Source organism: Myodes glareolus, chromosome 10, assembly GCF_982192425.1.
Source record: "Myodes glareolus chromosome 10, mMyoGla1.1, whole genome shotgun sequence".
In the NCBI taxonomy this organism is placed as follows: Eukaryota; Metazoa; Chordata; class Mammalia; order Rodentia; family Cricetidae; genus Myodes; species Myodes glareolus.
This window is the reverse complement of record NC_142035.1, coordinates 56,784,506-56,799,324: the sequence shown is the minus strand read 5'-3', so window position 1 is coordinate 56,799,324 and position 14,819 is coordinate 56,784,506. Positions and strand designations below refer to the sequence as shown.

Sequence of the window (14,819 nt, the reverse complement as noted above, 5' to 3'; positions counted from 1 at the left end):
AACAACTTCAAAAAAAAAAAAGTGAAAAAAAAAACAAAAAACAAATCTTGTGGGTGGTAAGAAAGATAATGGGGCAGAGCCATGCATGGCACTTGGCTGCCACAGCTCAGTTAGCAGACTAAAAGCACAAAGGCCTTAAGGCTGCCAGCACCTATGACAGGGAGATGCAGTAGCCTGGAGCTCCCACAGAAACATTCCTAAATAGGGCTGGGCTGGCCACCAAGACTGCTGCCTATACTGCTTGCCCTGCTAGGAGATGGAGAGCAAGGGGCTGTATGTGATGGAGAGGTGGGGGAAATGGAGGAATGGACCTGTGAATGCACGTTGGAGAGAGGCAGAACTAGAGATGCAGTGGAGGTGACGGATGTGAGAGAAAACTGCAAAGGCTGTGGTGGATGGGGGGAGAGGGGAGCATGTTCTTGGTGAATAGGGCTGATAAGGTGAAGTATTCTGGAGCTTGAGCAGACTCAAACCCTGAACATGCTCACCACCTGCACAATCACCCTGGTTCTGAGCAGTAACAGGATGCCCAAGATGAAGCATGGTTCATTTACTGGATTGAACCTCCTTGAAAGACCTCTATGGTCCATGCTGCCCCTGGAGGCTACATTGGTATCCCTTGAGGTTCAGGTTGTTGTCCCTGGTCCTGCAGCAGCCAGGGGCTGTGTTGATGTACTTGGCCTGTGTTACCACCAAAGTCCATGCAGATGTTCGTGATCTGTGCCACTGACTGAGCCATGTTGATGTTAGTGGACTGTGCTGGCACCAAGGGCCAAGTTGATGTGAGTGGCCTGTGCAGCCACTGAGGCAGGCCATGTTGATATCCATGGTCTGTGCTGTCTTTTACCAAGGGCCATGCCTGAGTCCATGGTCCTGCTGCAGCTGGGGCCATGTCGATGTCCCTGACCTGTGTTACCTCCAAAGGCCATGCAGATGTTCATGATCTGTGTTGCCATCTGAAGCCATGTTAATGTCTGTGGGACTATGTTGCCAATGAAGGCTGTCCATGGTCTGTGCTGCTGTAGAGGACCATGTTGGGTTCCATAGTTCAGCTGCAACCAGGGGTCCTGTTAGTGTCTGGCCTGTGTCACCACCTAGGACCAGGCAAATGTCATGGTCTATATTGCTGCCTGGGGCCATGTTGCCACTGCAGCCATGTGGGTGTCTATGGTCTGTGCTGCCACCTGAGGCCATGTTGATATGGAGACCATATTGGTATCAGTGGCCCAGGCTGCTGCAGAGGGCCATATTGAAGTCTGTACTGCCACGGAGACTATGCTGAGATCTTTGACACATGCTGACACCACGAACTATTTAAATGTCTGTGGTCTATGGTCCACACAGTCACCAGAAACCATGTGAAAGTCCAGGATCCATGCTTCCACTGACTGTAAAGAGCAAGGAAGCTACTCTTGCAGTGGCATTGACAACTGCAGGCGCACAATTGAGAAAGAGGGGCATAGAAGGTTTCTGTGTCCCTGACTATCCCCATTCCCTAAAGAAGTAATAGCTTAGACAGAAAGCTGCTGAAGAGAACTCTTAAAAATTGTGATAAGGGACTGGGCAGTGGTGGTGCACGCCTTTAATCCCAGCACTCAGAAGGCAGAGGCAGGCGGATCTCTGTGAGTTTGAGGCCAGAGCTAGTTTCAGGATAGGCTCCAAAGCTGTAGAGAAACCCTGTCTTGAAAAACCAAAAAAAAAAAAAAAGAAAAAAAATTGTGATAAGGATGCTAAAGTGTAGAAGTGTAGCGCTCCACAATGATGGCTTCTGGTGGGGGTGGGGAAGGACTTAGTTTTTTTAAGGGGCTGGCCACTGGGAGTTTGTCTATGTTGTTTGTTTTCTCTCTCTCTCTCTCTCTCTCTCTCTCCCCCCCCCCCCTTTTCTTGGAGGGAGAAATATCACAAGAGTTAGAAGGCAGACCTGGGAGTACTGGAAGGTGGGTGGGGTATATGATGTAAAATTCACAAAAAATCAATTAAAATATTATGTAAAAAGTAATAATCCTACAAGAGTTAATTGCTGAAGATGAGAATTACAAAATTAGGATAAGCTGGAGCTTATAAGTCAGTGTTCTGCTCTTCCAGAGAACCTAGGTTCAATTCCCAGCACCCACATGGCCACTTAAAACTGTCTGTAACTCCAGTTCCAGGGTATCTGACACCCTCACACCAATGCACATAAAGTAAAATTAAATAAATTATTTTTTAAAATTAGGATAAGCATCATAGAATTACTGCAATGTAAAATTGATTCATGCTGTTTAGCTTTTAGAAATCACAGTATTAATGGGAATAATGAGAGTCTGTTTTTTCTTGTAGCTTTAAAGAAGCCCCCTGTGTTAGCTTCTCCACGTGAAAGTCATCAAACAATTTCCCATCTTCCAACTGGACAGCCTCTCTCACCTAACATGGCTCCAGGTATAAAGTCTCACTTAGCATTTCCTTTGAGAACCAACTTACTATTCAACTGTTACTGTAGAGTAAGTAGAACATGCCATTTAGAAGCATGGTGAAGTAGTATTTGTTCTTGAAATTACTATTTTTAAATGGTTGGTAAAGTTCAGGGAGAAATAATCATCTAAAACTGCACTTTTAGGTCTGAGAATGTTGCCCAGTAGACAGAGTGCCTCCCTGAATGTACAAAGCCCTGTGTTTTGCCTTCATCATCACATAAAGCTGGCCATGGTGGTGCAGTTGTCTTAGGGTTTCTCTTGCCATGAAGAGACACCATGACCACAACATCTTTTATAAGAAAAACATTTAATTGGGATGACTTACAGTTTCAGAGGTTCAATTCATTATCATGGTGGGGAGCATGACAGGGACATGGTACAGATCAGAAGGCAACAGGAAGGACACTGTATGGTTTCTTGAGCATAGGAAACTTCAAAGCCTGCCCCCCACAGTGACAGATTTCCTCCAACAAGACCACACCCACTCCAGCAAATCCTAATAGTACCACTCCTTGTGAGTTTATGAGGGCCAATTACATTCCAACTATTTCACCAGTCTATCAGAGGATGATAAGTTAAAACTCATTCTCTGGCTGGGCGGTGGTGGCGCAAGCCTTTAATCCCAACACTGGGAAGGCAGAGGCAGGTGGATCTCTATGAATTTGCAGTCAACCTGGTCCACAGAGCTAGATTCAGGATAGCAAAGACTGCACAAAGAAACCTTGTCTTAAAGGATTAAAAAAAATAAATCATCCTCTAGTAGTTTAAGACCATCCTGAGCCATATGAGACCATATCCAAAAAATAAGCAAAATCTCACTAGATGGTTCAGGAGGTGAAGGCCCTTGCACCAAGCCTGGCAACCTGAGTTTGGTCCCTGAATCCATATGGTAGAAGGAGAGAATCAACTCCCAAAAGTTGTAAGTTGTTCTCCAATCTATACACATGCATGCATGCTAGCATTTGTATACACAAGCGTGCGCACACACACACAAGTAAATAAATAAATGTGTTAATAGTTGGATTTTAAGCTGGGCGGTGGTGGCGTATGCCTTTAATCCCAGCACTCGGGAGGCAGGGGCAGGCGGATCTCTATGAGTTTGAGGGCAGCCTGATCTACAAGAGCTGGTTCCAGAATAGGCTCCAAAGCTACAGAGAAACCTTGTCTTGAAAAACAAAACAAAACAAATTGGGTTTTAAAATGGGTGTGATGACTCATACCTTTAATGAAGAGGGCTCACTCCAGCACTCAAAAGGTTGAGGCAGAAGATCATCTCAAATTCAAGGCCAGCCTGAGCTTCTTAGGTGAGACCTTAGCTCAACAATCAAACAAAAAATGTTGAGTAGTATGGTTGTGTTAGTCACTGTTCTCTCCTTGTGAAAAGGCACCATGACCTTGGCAACTCTTACAAAAGAGAACATTTAATTGGGGCTGGCTTACAGTTCAAAGGTTTTAGTCCATTATCCTCATGATAGAAGCGTGGTGACATTGTAGGCAGACATGGTACTAGAGTGTAGCTGAGAGTTCTATGTCCAAATCCACAGGCCACAGCAAGGGTGGAGCCACTGGGCCTGGCTTGGACTTAGAAACCTCTAAGCCTACCCCACAGTGACATACTTCCTCCAACAAGGCTATACCTACTTCAAAAAAGCCACATGTCCTAATCATATCAGGTAGTACCACTCCCTAATGACCAAGTATTTAAATCTATGAGCCTGTGGAGATCATTCTTATTCAAACCACCACAGTGGTGGCTCATGCCTGTAATCTCAGAATTTAGGAGGTAGAGACAGAAGGACCAGAAATTCAAGATCATCATTGTTACTGTTGTTCTATTGCTATAAAGAGACACCATGACCAATACGACTATTATTTAAACAAACAAACAGTTAATTGAAGCCTCGCTTGCAGTCTTAATCTATAAGCATCATGGCAGGAAGCATGGCAGCATGTAGGCAGGCATGGGACTAAGAGCTTACACTCTGATCCACAGCAGCAGATAGAGAGCCTGAGACTGCTGTGGACTTTTGAAACTTCAAAATGCACCCCAGTGACACACTTCCTCCAACAAGGCCACATCATCCTAAGACTTTCCAACAGTTCCACTCTCAAACATATGAGCCGGTGGGAGCCATTCTTATCCAAAGAAAGTATTAGAAGATAACGGTTTTGATTCATTGTATAGATGAAGATGACAGAGTTTAAAGGTGTTGAAACCCTGGTAGTTCCTAGAGATTTCTAGCAGCTGTTTAGAGTTTAGAGCACGGAGGAGAAATGAGTGTCATTTCTACTGTGTAGAAACCCACAGACAAAAAAAGTTGAGTAGGCTTGTAGTCAGTGGTGGAGATGCTTAGCTACAGAGAAGGTGGCATTTGATAAACTAGTAAAGCTTAATAGCAAACCAACTCTATGACCTCCCAAGGTCAGATGGTCATGGAATTTTGCTTTTCTAAAGCAAGTCACATGAAATTGTTCTCTTAAAGAATTACATTCTTTTAATTTGATGTTTTTTTCCCACAGGTTCACAACTAAACCAGAATGAAAATCCTGGTACTTCCAAACAGAACCCTTCAAATCCGCTTCAGCACCTAATTCCAGGCTCAAACCTGGAGCGGGAACCCAGAATTCAACCAGACACACTCAAGCAGGCCACCAGGGACAGAGTCAGTGATTTCCACAAATTGAAGCAAAGTAAGAACCAATTGACGAATACTATGTTCACCGAAGTTCTTTAAATACAGTGTACAGTTTCCAAGACTCGATTATGGTCTTGTTGTTATGCTCTAACAAATATAAAGAGAAAGTATGGTTAAATTTTAAAAGAAAAATAGATTTTAAATGGATAGAAACTAGTCTAAGGAAATGATAAAGTCTTATCACAGTCACCATTATTAATAAATGTCAGATGAGTTGATTTTTTAATATATGCTTAGTTCTTTGCATTTAAACTTTTTTGAGAAATAGGGAAAATTCATTTTGGGAGTCTAATGATTGAAAACTTTGATTAGGAGGGGCAGAAATTATTTTTGAAAAGTGGCATATTCTGGAGAGAACAGGCACCTGGTGAGGCTGCTGTAGCAGGAAGCTCAATATTGCTTCCTCCTCCACCCCCTCCAGTTGTTTCTGCCTTATGTAGGTATGAACAGTAGTACTGTGGAATGAAGTATGTTGCTTAGTTACTTCAGTGACATTGATTTTGGCAAGTTAACATTTCAGTGGGACCTGTAAGTAAAACTCATGGTAGCAGAGAGAATTTACTGCAGAAGCTGTTTTTAAACTGTGCTTTCCATTCCATTTCTAAGTAGACAGAATGTTTCAAAGCTCCAGTTATGATGGCCCCTGTTTCAGAACCGTAGTGTTGTTTGCACACAGGTTGATATGTGTTGAGAACTGGACAGCATATATAATTTATTCAAATACTTCCGTCTACTAACAGCTGCTTATATGGATGCATATGTGAATATGTAGTTTGGATATTACTTGGCTTTCCTTCTTTGATATTTAAAGCATATTTGTGCATATTGATTAAAATAACAGATAAATAATGTTTTATTTGTAAGAACGTAGCTAATTTCTTAAATATGTTAGGAAAAAAATCTTTTCTTAAAGCCCCACTGTGCAATTGACCTGTGTGTTGGTTACTTGTTTCACTTCTGTGACAAAATACGTGCAGAAAGCACTTTAAGGAAGAGCTTATCTGGTTCACAGTTTACGGTACAGCCCATCAAGTTGGGGAAGGCATGTCAGCAGGAGCTTGAGGCAACTGGGCACAGTGCATCCTCAGGCAAGAAACAGAGTGCTGAGTGCTCTTGCTCAGCTCACTGTCTCCTTCTTATTCAGTCTGGGATCCCAACCCCTGAGTGACAGCACCCACATTTAGAGTGGATCTTGCAACTTTAATTATTCTAATCTAGATAACCCTCGACAGACATGCCAGAGGCTAGTCTCTTCAGTGAGCCTAGATCCTATCAAGTTGACAATATTAAGCATCACAGCCTGAAAACAATTATCTCAACAAGGACAGAGGACAACATTAAACAAGAGATTTAAAGAACTGGTCCTGGTGGCTAACACCTATACCTCTAGGCACTTCAAAGACTGAGACAGGAGGATCATAAATTTGAAGCTAACCAGGGTTAGTGAGTTCAAGGCAAGTCAGGACTGCATAGTGAAACCTTGTCTAAAAAAGGGGATCAGTGAATCTGAGGATACATCTAAGTTGATAGAGTGCTTGCCTATTGTACATGAAGCCCTGGATTTGATTCCCAGCACCACATGAACCAGAGGAGATCATGCACACCTATAATCTCAGCTTTTAGAAGGAAGAAGGGGTATGAATTCAAGGTTATCCTTGGTACATGTTGAGTTTGGGATACAGGCAATTCTTTCAAGGAAAAAAAAAAAAAGAAGGAAGGAAAAAAAATAACAGGGCTGGTAAGATGGCTCAGTGAGTAAGTGTGCTTGCTAACAAGCATAATTATCTGAGTTTGATCCCTAGGACACACACAGTGAATAAAAGAGATAACTGACTTTTGCAAACTGTCTTCTGATCTCGACATGCATGTGCTAGATCATACATGTACTCGTGCACATGTGTGCACACATGCATGCACACACACACACTAAATGTTAAAAAAAATTATAATAACAACAAAATAGGACTGGACATAGTGGTATATGCCTTTAATCCCAGCACTTGGGAGGCAGATCTCTATAAGTTCAAGGACAGCCAGAGCTACACAGAGAAACTCTGCTCGAAAAACCCAATAATAACAGCAGCAACAACAGCAACAAAGTAAAGTGTCTTAATTTGTCACTCAGATCCATATAATATTGATTCTATAGAATTTTTCACTAGTATTGATTTGTATTTATGTACCAGCTTGTTGGGGTTTCTGTCCCGCCCAGTACCCCACAGCCGGCAACAACCAAGGAAAACCACACACAGGACTCCATAAAATTATAAAGCTGATTGGCCCATTAGCTCAGGTTTCTTGTTGTAATTTATATTAATCCATTATCAATATCTATGTTAGCCATATGGCTTGGTACCTTTTTCAGCTGGGCAGGTTACATGTTGCTTCTCTGGTGATCTGCGCAGGAGTGGCGGAAGAGCTTCCTTCTTCCCAGAAGACATACTCCCAGTCTCTTTGCTCCACCCCTCTTCCTGTCTGGCTTTCCCACCTATACTGCCTGCCTGGCCAATCAGCGTTTTATTAAAATATGATTGACAGAATACAGACAATTCTCCCACATCATGTCCCTCTTTTTAAAAAAAAAATACCCATAGTCCATTTGTTGGGAATGTGGGCATAGTATTTCAGGCTACTTCCTGCTGGTTGGGGGCGCTGATGATCTTATGGGGACCTAAAGAAAATTTAGAGTTATAATCAAGTCCTGACTGGAGTATCCTGTGAGTCTTGATCATCTCAGGCAGCAGTCTTGAATCTGTTCTGGATGTAGAACTCTGTCATCTGGGCCTATCTGTTCCTATCGGAGATTTCTCATGGGGTCTTCCTTTTTCGAACCTGATTTTTCTTAACTCAGAATGAATCCACAACCTCTCATTTTCTATGGAAACAAAAGCAAAATCTCTTCTCCAAAGTAACATACCTTTTGACTTCAGCTTTGAAACTAAGGTATTTTCAAAATACCTATCTTGGGTTAGTTCAGCAGCATTTATAAACAAAAGTATTTTAGCAGCTGTTGCTCCTTTCTCAGCATTCAAACAATTCAAAGAGAGCATAATAGCATACAGTATCAAGATTCTCTGTGTATTTTCCATCTTTATGTGGCTTTATTTTAACCTCTATTTCTTTTATTTTTACTTTTACTTTTTGAGACAGGGTCTCTGTATATCTTTGTCCTGGAATGACTCTATAGACCAGACTGTCCTTGAACTCACAGAGATCTGCCTGTCTCTACCTCCCCAGTGCTGGGATTAAAGGCAAGTGCTACCACACCTTGAACTCACAGAGATCTGTCTCTGCCTCCCAGGCATTGGGATTAAAGGCGTGTACTACCACACCTTGAGGTCACAGAGGTCAATGTACCTCTGCCTCCCAACTGTTGGGATTAAAGGTGTGTACCACCACACCCAACTACTCTCTTTCTTTTTACTTTAAGAACTTTAACTTTTATCCTGTATATATTTTTAACACACTGTAAACCATTTAGAGGTTTTCTTACTCTTTGAATCTCTCTTTACTGTATATCTCTCTTTTTCTGATCACATGAGCCTTTAATTTACTACGCGATATGGAGAGCTGTGGCTTTGACGGCTAGATCCAGCCCATTCCTTAGCTTTCCAGCCTCATGGCAGAGATACCAGCCAGAGCTGTGTTCACTGCCACAACTCTACAGCGTTTCAAGGTCCTTGCCAGCAAGCAAGTTGCTTTACTCTATTCCTTCCCAAGCTTTCTCAAGCTTTTTGTGGATTTAGTTATCCACGTCTGGGCGCCAATCTGTAAATAATGCTTGGAAATTACTCTCTATAACTTATCTTAAAAGAATCCCTACTGAGCCATAAATTATTTTCTATGTATCATTAATATATATGAAGAGCTGAAATCACTGTACTCAGCTTTTCAAAGAAAAAAAATGTATGTGTTTTGCCTACATGCATGTATATGCATCGTATACATGCAGTGCCCCTGGAGGCCAGAAGACAGTGTTGGGCCTCTTAGAACTGGAGTTACAGGCAGTTGTGAGCCACTGTTTTGGTGCTGGGAGCTGAACCTGGACCCTTTGCAAGAGTAGCAAGTGCTCTAAACCACTCATTGTCTCTCCAGCCTCCAAGGCACTGTTTTTAAATCACTTGACATTATTTGTTATATGCCCGTTGTGGGGTAATGGAAACAGGGTCTTGCTATAGAGCCCAAGATGACCTAGAACTTGTAGTTCTCTCCAAACTCAGCTTCCTGGGTGGTACAGATGTATACCACTACACCAGCTCTCTTTCATACCTTTGATCTTGCTTTTTATTTTATGTGTATGGGTGTTTTGTCTGTGTGTATGTCTGTATACCACTTATGTATCTGGTGCCTGTGGAGGCCAGAAGAGGGAATCAGATCCATGGGGCACATGTTACAGGCAAGTGTGAGCCACCATCTGGGTGCTGGGAATTCAACCCAGTTTCTCTGGAAGAGCATCCATCTTAACTGCTGAGATATCTCTCCAACCCTTAACCAATAATTTTGTTTCTGTTATTAAAATAGACACAAATATATTCTTTGCATGTGTGCATCTGTGTGTTTGGATGTGGGTCCATATGCCACAGTGCTTAAGTGGCCAGAGGACACTTCAGGTTTGTGCCTCACTTTCCCCTATGGCTTGTACCTTTCACTATGTTTGGAATAGTTGCTGGCTTGTTGTTTTCAACTTCACATGCCAGACTAGCTGACTCTTGAATTTCTGGTACCTTACCTGTCTCTGCCTTCCATCTACCTATAGGATCACCATTGCTTGGGTTACGTGTCTGACTTTTCTGGAATCCTGGAGTTTTGAGCTCAGGTATTCACACTTGAGCATATATTTACCCTCTGAGGTATCTGCCTAGCCTACATATACGTTTTTAATATCTAAATTCCATTGTGCCTTTTACTCTTGTTATTTAGATTATTTCATATTTTCTTATTTTAGTTGCCATGATTATGACTTTGTTTCCTCCAGATTATTGATTCTTCCTACTTTTTGAGTGTTTCTTCAAGTGTAGTTCAAAGAGTGAAATTACTGAGTCAAGTACTTACTTGATCAGCTTTGTAGCTGTTTTCAGTGTCACTGCAGTAGTTAATGTGATCTGTTGTCCTGTGCTCTGTCCACACCCACTTGTCTTCTAGGGTATTTAGAATATAATGTTTCCAAGACAAGACCTCCTGAGTAAATTGGGAGCATGGGCACCCTGGGGGAAGGTTGAAGGGGAGAGGAAGGGAGGGGAGCAGAGAAAAATGTAGAGCTCAATAAATATCAATTTAAAAAAAAGAATATAATGTTTCCTTCAGGGTGTTTTGGTGGGATTTGGAAGTATAGCTCAGTAGTAGCACGCTTCCTTAGCTTGTATAAGACCCTTGGTTCAGTCTCTAGCCCCACTTTCTGATGGTGTCTCTGTGTAACAGAGCAAGCTCTCCTGAAACTAGCTCTTGTAGACCAGATTGGCCTCAAACTCACAGAGATCCACCTGCCTCTGCCTCCCGAGTACTGGGATTAAAGGCGTACGCGTGTTGATTTTTTTTAAGCCATTTACTCTGAACGTTTTATAGATTATTTCTGTATAGTTACTTCAGATCTTTTAGAATAACTCAGATATTTCCCTTTAAGAACTGACTTTTGAATGTTTATCCTACTCTGATGCCTTTCCTGGTAGAAGGCCTTATTATGTATTTTCTTTAATTAATTAATTGATTGACTTTTTGATTTATGTGTATTTGGGGAGTAAAGTGTGTGCAGATGTATGTGCAGGTACCTTCAGAGGCCAGAAGAGAGTTCTGGGTGTCCTGGAACCGGAGTTACAGACAGTTGTGAGCCTCCATGTAGGTGCTAGGAATTGAAACCTCATCCTCTGGAAGCAGTCAGAAGTGTCCTGAGCCCATTAAATTGTCATTCCCCATTCTCTCCTAAGAGCCCCTGGCAACCACTAATCTGCTATTGTAGATATCTCAATAAATAGAATCATGAAATGTGTGGCCTTAAACCAAGTATAGTAGTACACTCCTGTGAACCCAGTGTCTGAGATGTCTGAGGTTCAAAGTCATAGCAAATGAGAAGGTGCCCTTTAATGCCTGACTTCTTAACATGTTTGGAGTCTTAGAGTGGTGTAGCATGTATCGCTGTTTTATTCCTTTATAAGCTAGATAGCAATCAGTTTATGGATGCATTTTGTTTATTCATCTATTTGTGGACACTTGATTTATTTCTACTTTTTGACTATTTTGAGGATTGCTGCCATGAAGATTCATGCACAGGCTTGCTAAACACCTGTTTTCTGCTTTGGGGGTATGTACCTAGACGGGGAATTGCTGAGTCACACAATAATTCTATGTTTAGCTTTTTGAGGAACTGCCAGGCTGTTTTCCATAACAGCTGCACCATTTTATTAATACATTTCCCCTGTAATATGGAAGAGTTCCAGGGCAGGGGACAGGGCTCAGTTGGTAGAGTGCTTGCCTAGCATTCACTAGCCTAGCACACAGGAAGCTCATCCTGTCTCTGATTCTTTGTCAGCACCACATAAAGCCAAGCATACTTGAAATCTCAGCTTCATAGTGAGTTCAAGATCAGCCTGAACTACATTGAGACACTGTTTCAAAAAAAAAAGTTATGGTTTCCCCAACACTTAGTCTTTTTCCTCTCCTTCTCTCTCTCTCTCTCTCTCTCTCGCTCTCGCTCTCGCTCTCGCTCTCGCTCTCTCTGCTGTCACCACAGTGGATGTGGTGGGTTATCTCTTTCTCTTGTTTGTTTTCAGGGCTGTGGTCACACTCAACCTTGCACTGACTTCCTAGGCTTCAGTTCTTTTGCTTTTGATTTATGTCCCTTAAGACTGAGCTCCTTTTGATGTTCCATTTGTATGTCCTCTTTGGAGAAATGTCCATTCAAGTCCTCTGCCCAGTTTTAAGATTGAATTTTTTGTTGTTGTTAAGTTATAAGAATTTCTTTTTTTATCCTTTGTGAATTTCATTAAGAATTTCTTGGGGCTGGAGAGGTGGCTCAGAGGTTAAGAGCATTGCCTGCTCTTCCAAAGGTCCTGAGTTCAATTCCCAGAAACCACATGGTGGCTCACAACCATCTGCAATGAGGTCTGGTGTCCTCTTCTGGCCTGCAGGCATACACACAGACAGAATATTGTATACATAATAAATAAATAAATATTTAAAAAATAAAAAATTATTCAAATTAAAAAAAAGAATTTCTTATATATTAGGGATACTATAACTATTAGTTTTCTATATATATTAAATACTAGAACGCTTAACTAATCTTCTGTGTGTGTGTGTGTGTGTGTGTGTGTGTGTGTGTGTTTTCTGTTTTTTTGAGACAAGATTTCTCTGTGTGGCCCTGTCCTCTGCAACAATATCAACTGTTCTTAACCACTCAGCCATCCCAGCTCCTTGTTGTTGATGTTTTGAGACAGTCTTGTTTTGTAGTTGATTGATCTGAAACACAAATCAGTTCCCAAGCCTCCTGAGTGTTGAAATTACAGATGTGAGCCACATTTAAATTTTTTTTATATTTACTTACTTAGTGTGTGCATGTGTGTGCCAAGTTTGCATATGAGGGTTGGAGGACAGTTTAGCAAAGTTAGTTCTCTTCTTGCACCATGTAAGTTCTAAGAATTGAATTGTCAGTCATGATAGTAAGCACCATCTTTTTGTTGGCCTATCATGGTTTTTTGTTTGTTTGTTTATTTGTTTGTTTTGAGACAAGGTCTCTAGCCCAAGCTGGATGGAACTCCTGAACTAGCTGAAAATGCCCTTAAACTTCTGATTCTCCTGTCCCCTACCTCCACCTTCTCAGTGCTGAGCTACATTATATCTATACATCACCATACTTGGATAGTTTTTTTCTTCCCTTTTAAAAAGTTTATGTCTCGGTTTTTCTCTAAACCTATGTTTCAACACTCTTAATAAATTTCATTTTACTTTGGTGATTGTCTTAGTTAGGTTTCCATTGCCGTGATGAACCATGATGACCAAAAGCAACTAGGGTAGGAAAGAATTTGTTACCCCAATAGCTTACAGTCCTTCATGAAAGCAGTTAGGACAGGAACTCAAGTCAGAAACTAGAGCAGAGACCACGGAGTAGTGCTGCTTACTGGCTTATACTCCCAGACTTGCTCAGCTGGCTTTCTCATACACCCCAGGACCACCTACCCAAGAGTGTCACCATTCACAATGGACTGGGTCCTTCCAAGTATGTTATTAATTTAAAAAAGAAGAAAGTGCTTTCAGGAAATCTGATGGAAGCTTTTTCTCAGTTGAAGTCCCTTTTCCTAGATAACCATAGCTCTGTCAAGTTGAAAGAACAACCAGGATGGGGATAGTGCTTGTGGTCTATTATTCACATATTAAATAATTATCTTACTTAAAACTTATTGGGGGCAGAGGTGATAGCATACACCTTTAATCTCAGCACTTGAAAGGCAAGGACAGGCAGATCTCTGATTTTGAGGCTATTCTAGTTTTCAAAGTGTGTCCTAGGCTAACCACAGCTACATAGTGAGACCCTGTTTCACTTAAAATATTAATAATTAGGGGCTGGAGAGATGGCTTAGTGGTTAAGACAACTGACTTCTTCCAGAGGTCCTGAGTTCAATTCCTAACTACCATACAATGGTTCCCACCCATGTGAAATGAGATCTGGTGCCCTCTTCTGGCAGGAATGCATGCAGGAACACTATACTAAATGAATGAATGAATGAATGAATGAATGAATGAATGAATATATTAATAGTAAGTGTCAATATTTTTGAGTATTTCATACAGTGTGTTTGGGTCATATTCACTCCCCATATTCTTTAGATCCATCTCATTCCCTGCCTACCCATCTTTCATATTGCCTGAATATTCTTGTATATATGGCCTTCCATTGAAGTGCGATTAACTTTCCATGGGACTACACTCTTAAAGAAAACTGGTTTCTTCCTTTCCCAGCAGCTATCAATTGCTAATGTTCATCAACTAGAGTTGGGACTTGATGCCTACCTCCTCTCTCCATGTTGGGATTTGTTCATGCTGTCACAACTACTCGGAGTTCGTATGTATAGCTGCCCTGTTCTGTTCAGAAGTCGCTGTTTTCTTGTAGCCATCTATCACCTCTGACTTTTACACTTTTTCTTCCCCCTCATCCACAATGATCCCTGAGCTTTGGGAGGAAGTGATCTGATATAGATAGGGTTGGGCATTCTGCAAACTCTGATACTCTGTACCTAGACCAATTGTGAGTATCTTTGTTCATCACAATCTACTACAAATCAGAGCTTCACTGATGAGGGCTGAGACATGTATTCATCTATGGATATAATGATAAGCCATTGGGAGTTAGTTCAGTACTACATCTAGGAAAATAATAGTTGTAGATTTTCCTGTAGAGCCTATGACCTGTGTAGCCACAGGTTCTTGGCCCCAATAATAGTGCCAAGTATGGTTTGTGGAGCAGACCTTACATTCAGTCAGAAAGTGGTTACTCCCATGATGTTGAAGACACTGTTGTTCCAATGGGCCTTCTTACCAGAGTTCACAGCGGTACCGGTAGGACTCCAGTAGCCTGCATTGCACCTTCCAGCACAGGAAAGCTAGCCAATAGGGATGAAGCTTTCACATCTCCAGAAGTGACATTTATCAGCTCCTTTAAAGTATGATTTTTTATGTATGA

General features: G+C 41.6%; 1 protein-coding gene across 2 annotated transcripts in view; it reads left to right on the top strand.

The window, feature by feature from the left end:
• The window catches only part of Golm2 (golgi membrane protein 2), a 78,713-nt gene that overhangs the window by 46,788 nt on the left and 17,106 nt on the right, over positions 1-14,819 (top strand). For both annotated transcript variants that reach the window (XM_048459577.3, XM_048459578.3), the window contains exons 7-8: positions 2,320-2,418; positions 4,974-5,144. In XM_048459577.3, coding sequence (XP_048315534.1) covers positions 2,320-2,418; positions 4,974-5,144 — 270 coding nt within the window. The remainder of the gene's footprint in view (positions 1-2,319; positions 2,419-4,973; positions 5,145-14,819) is intronic.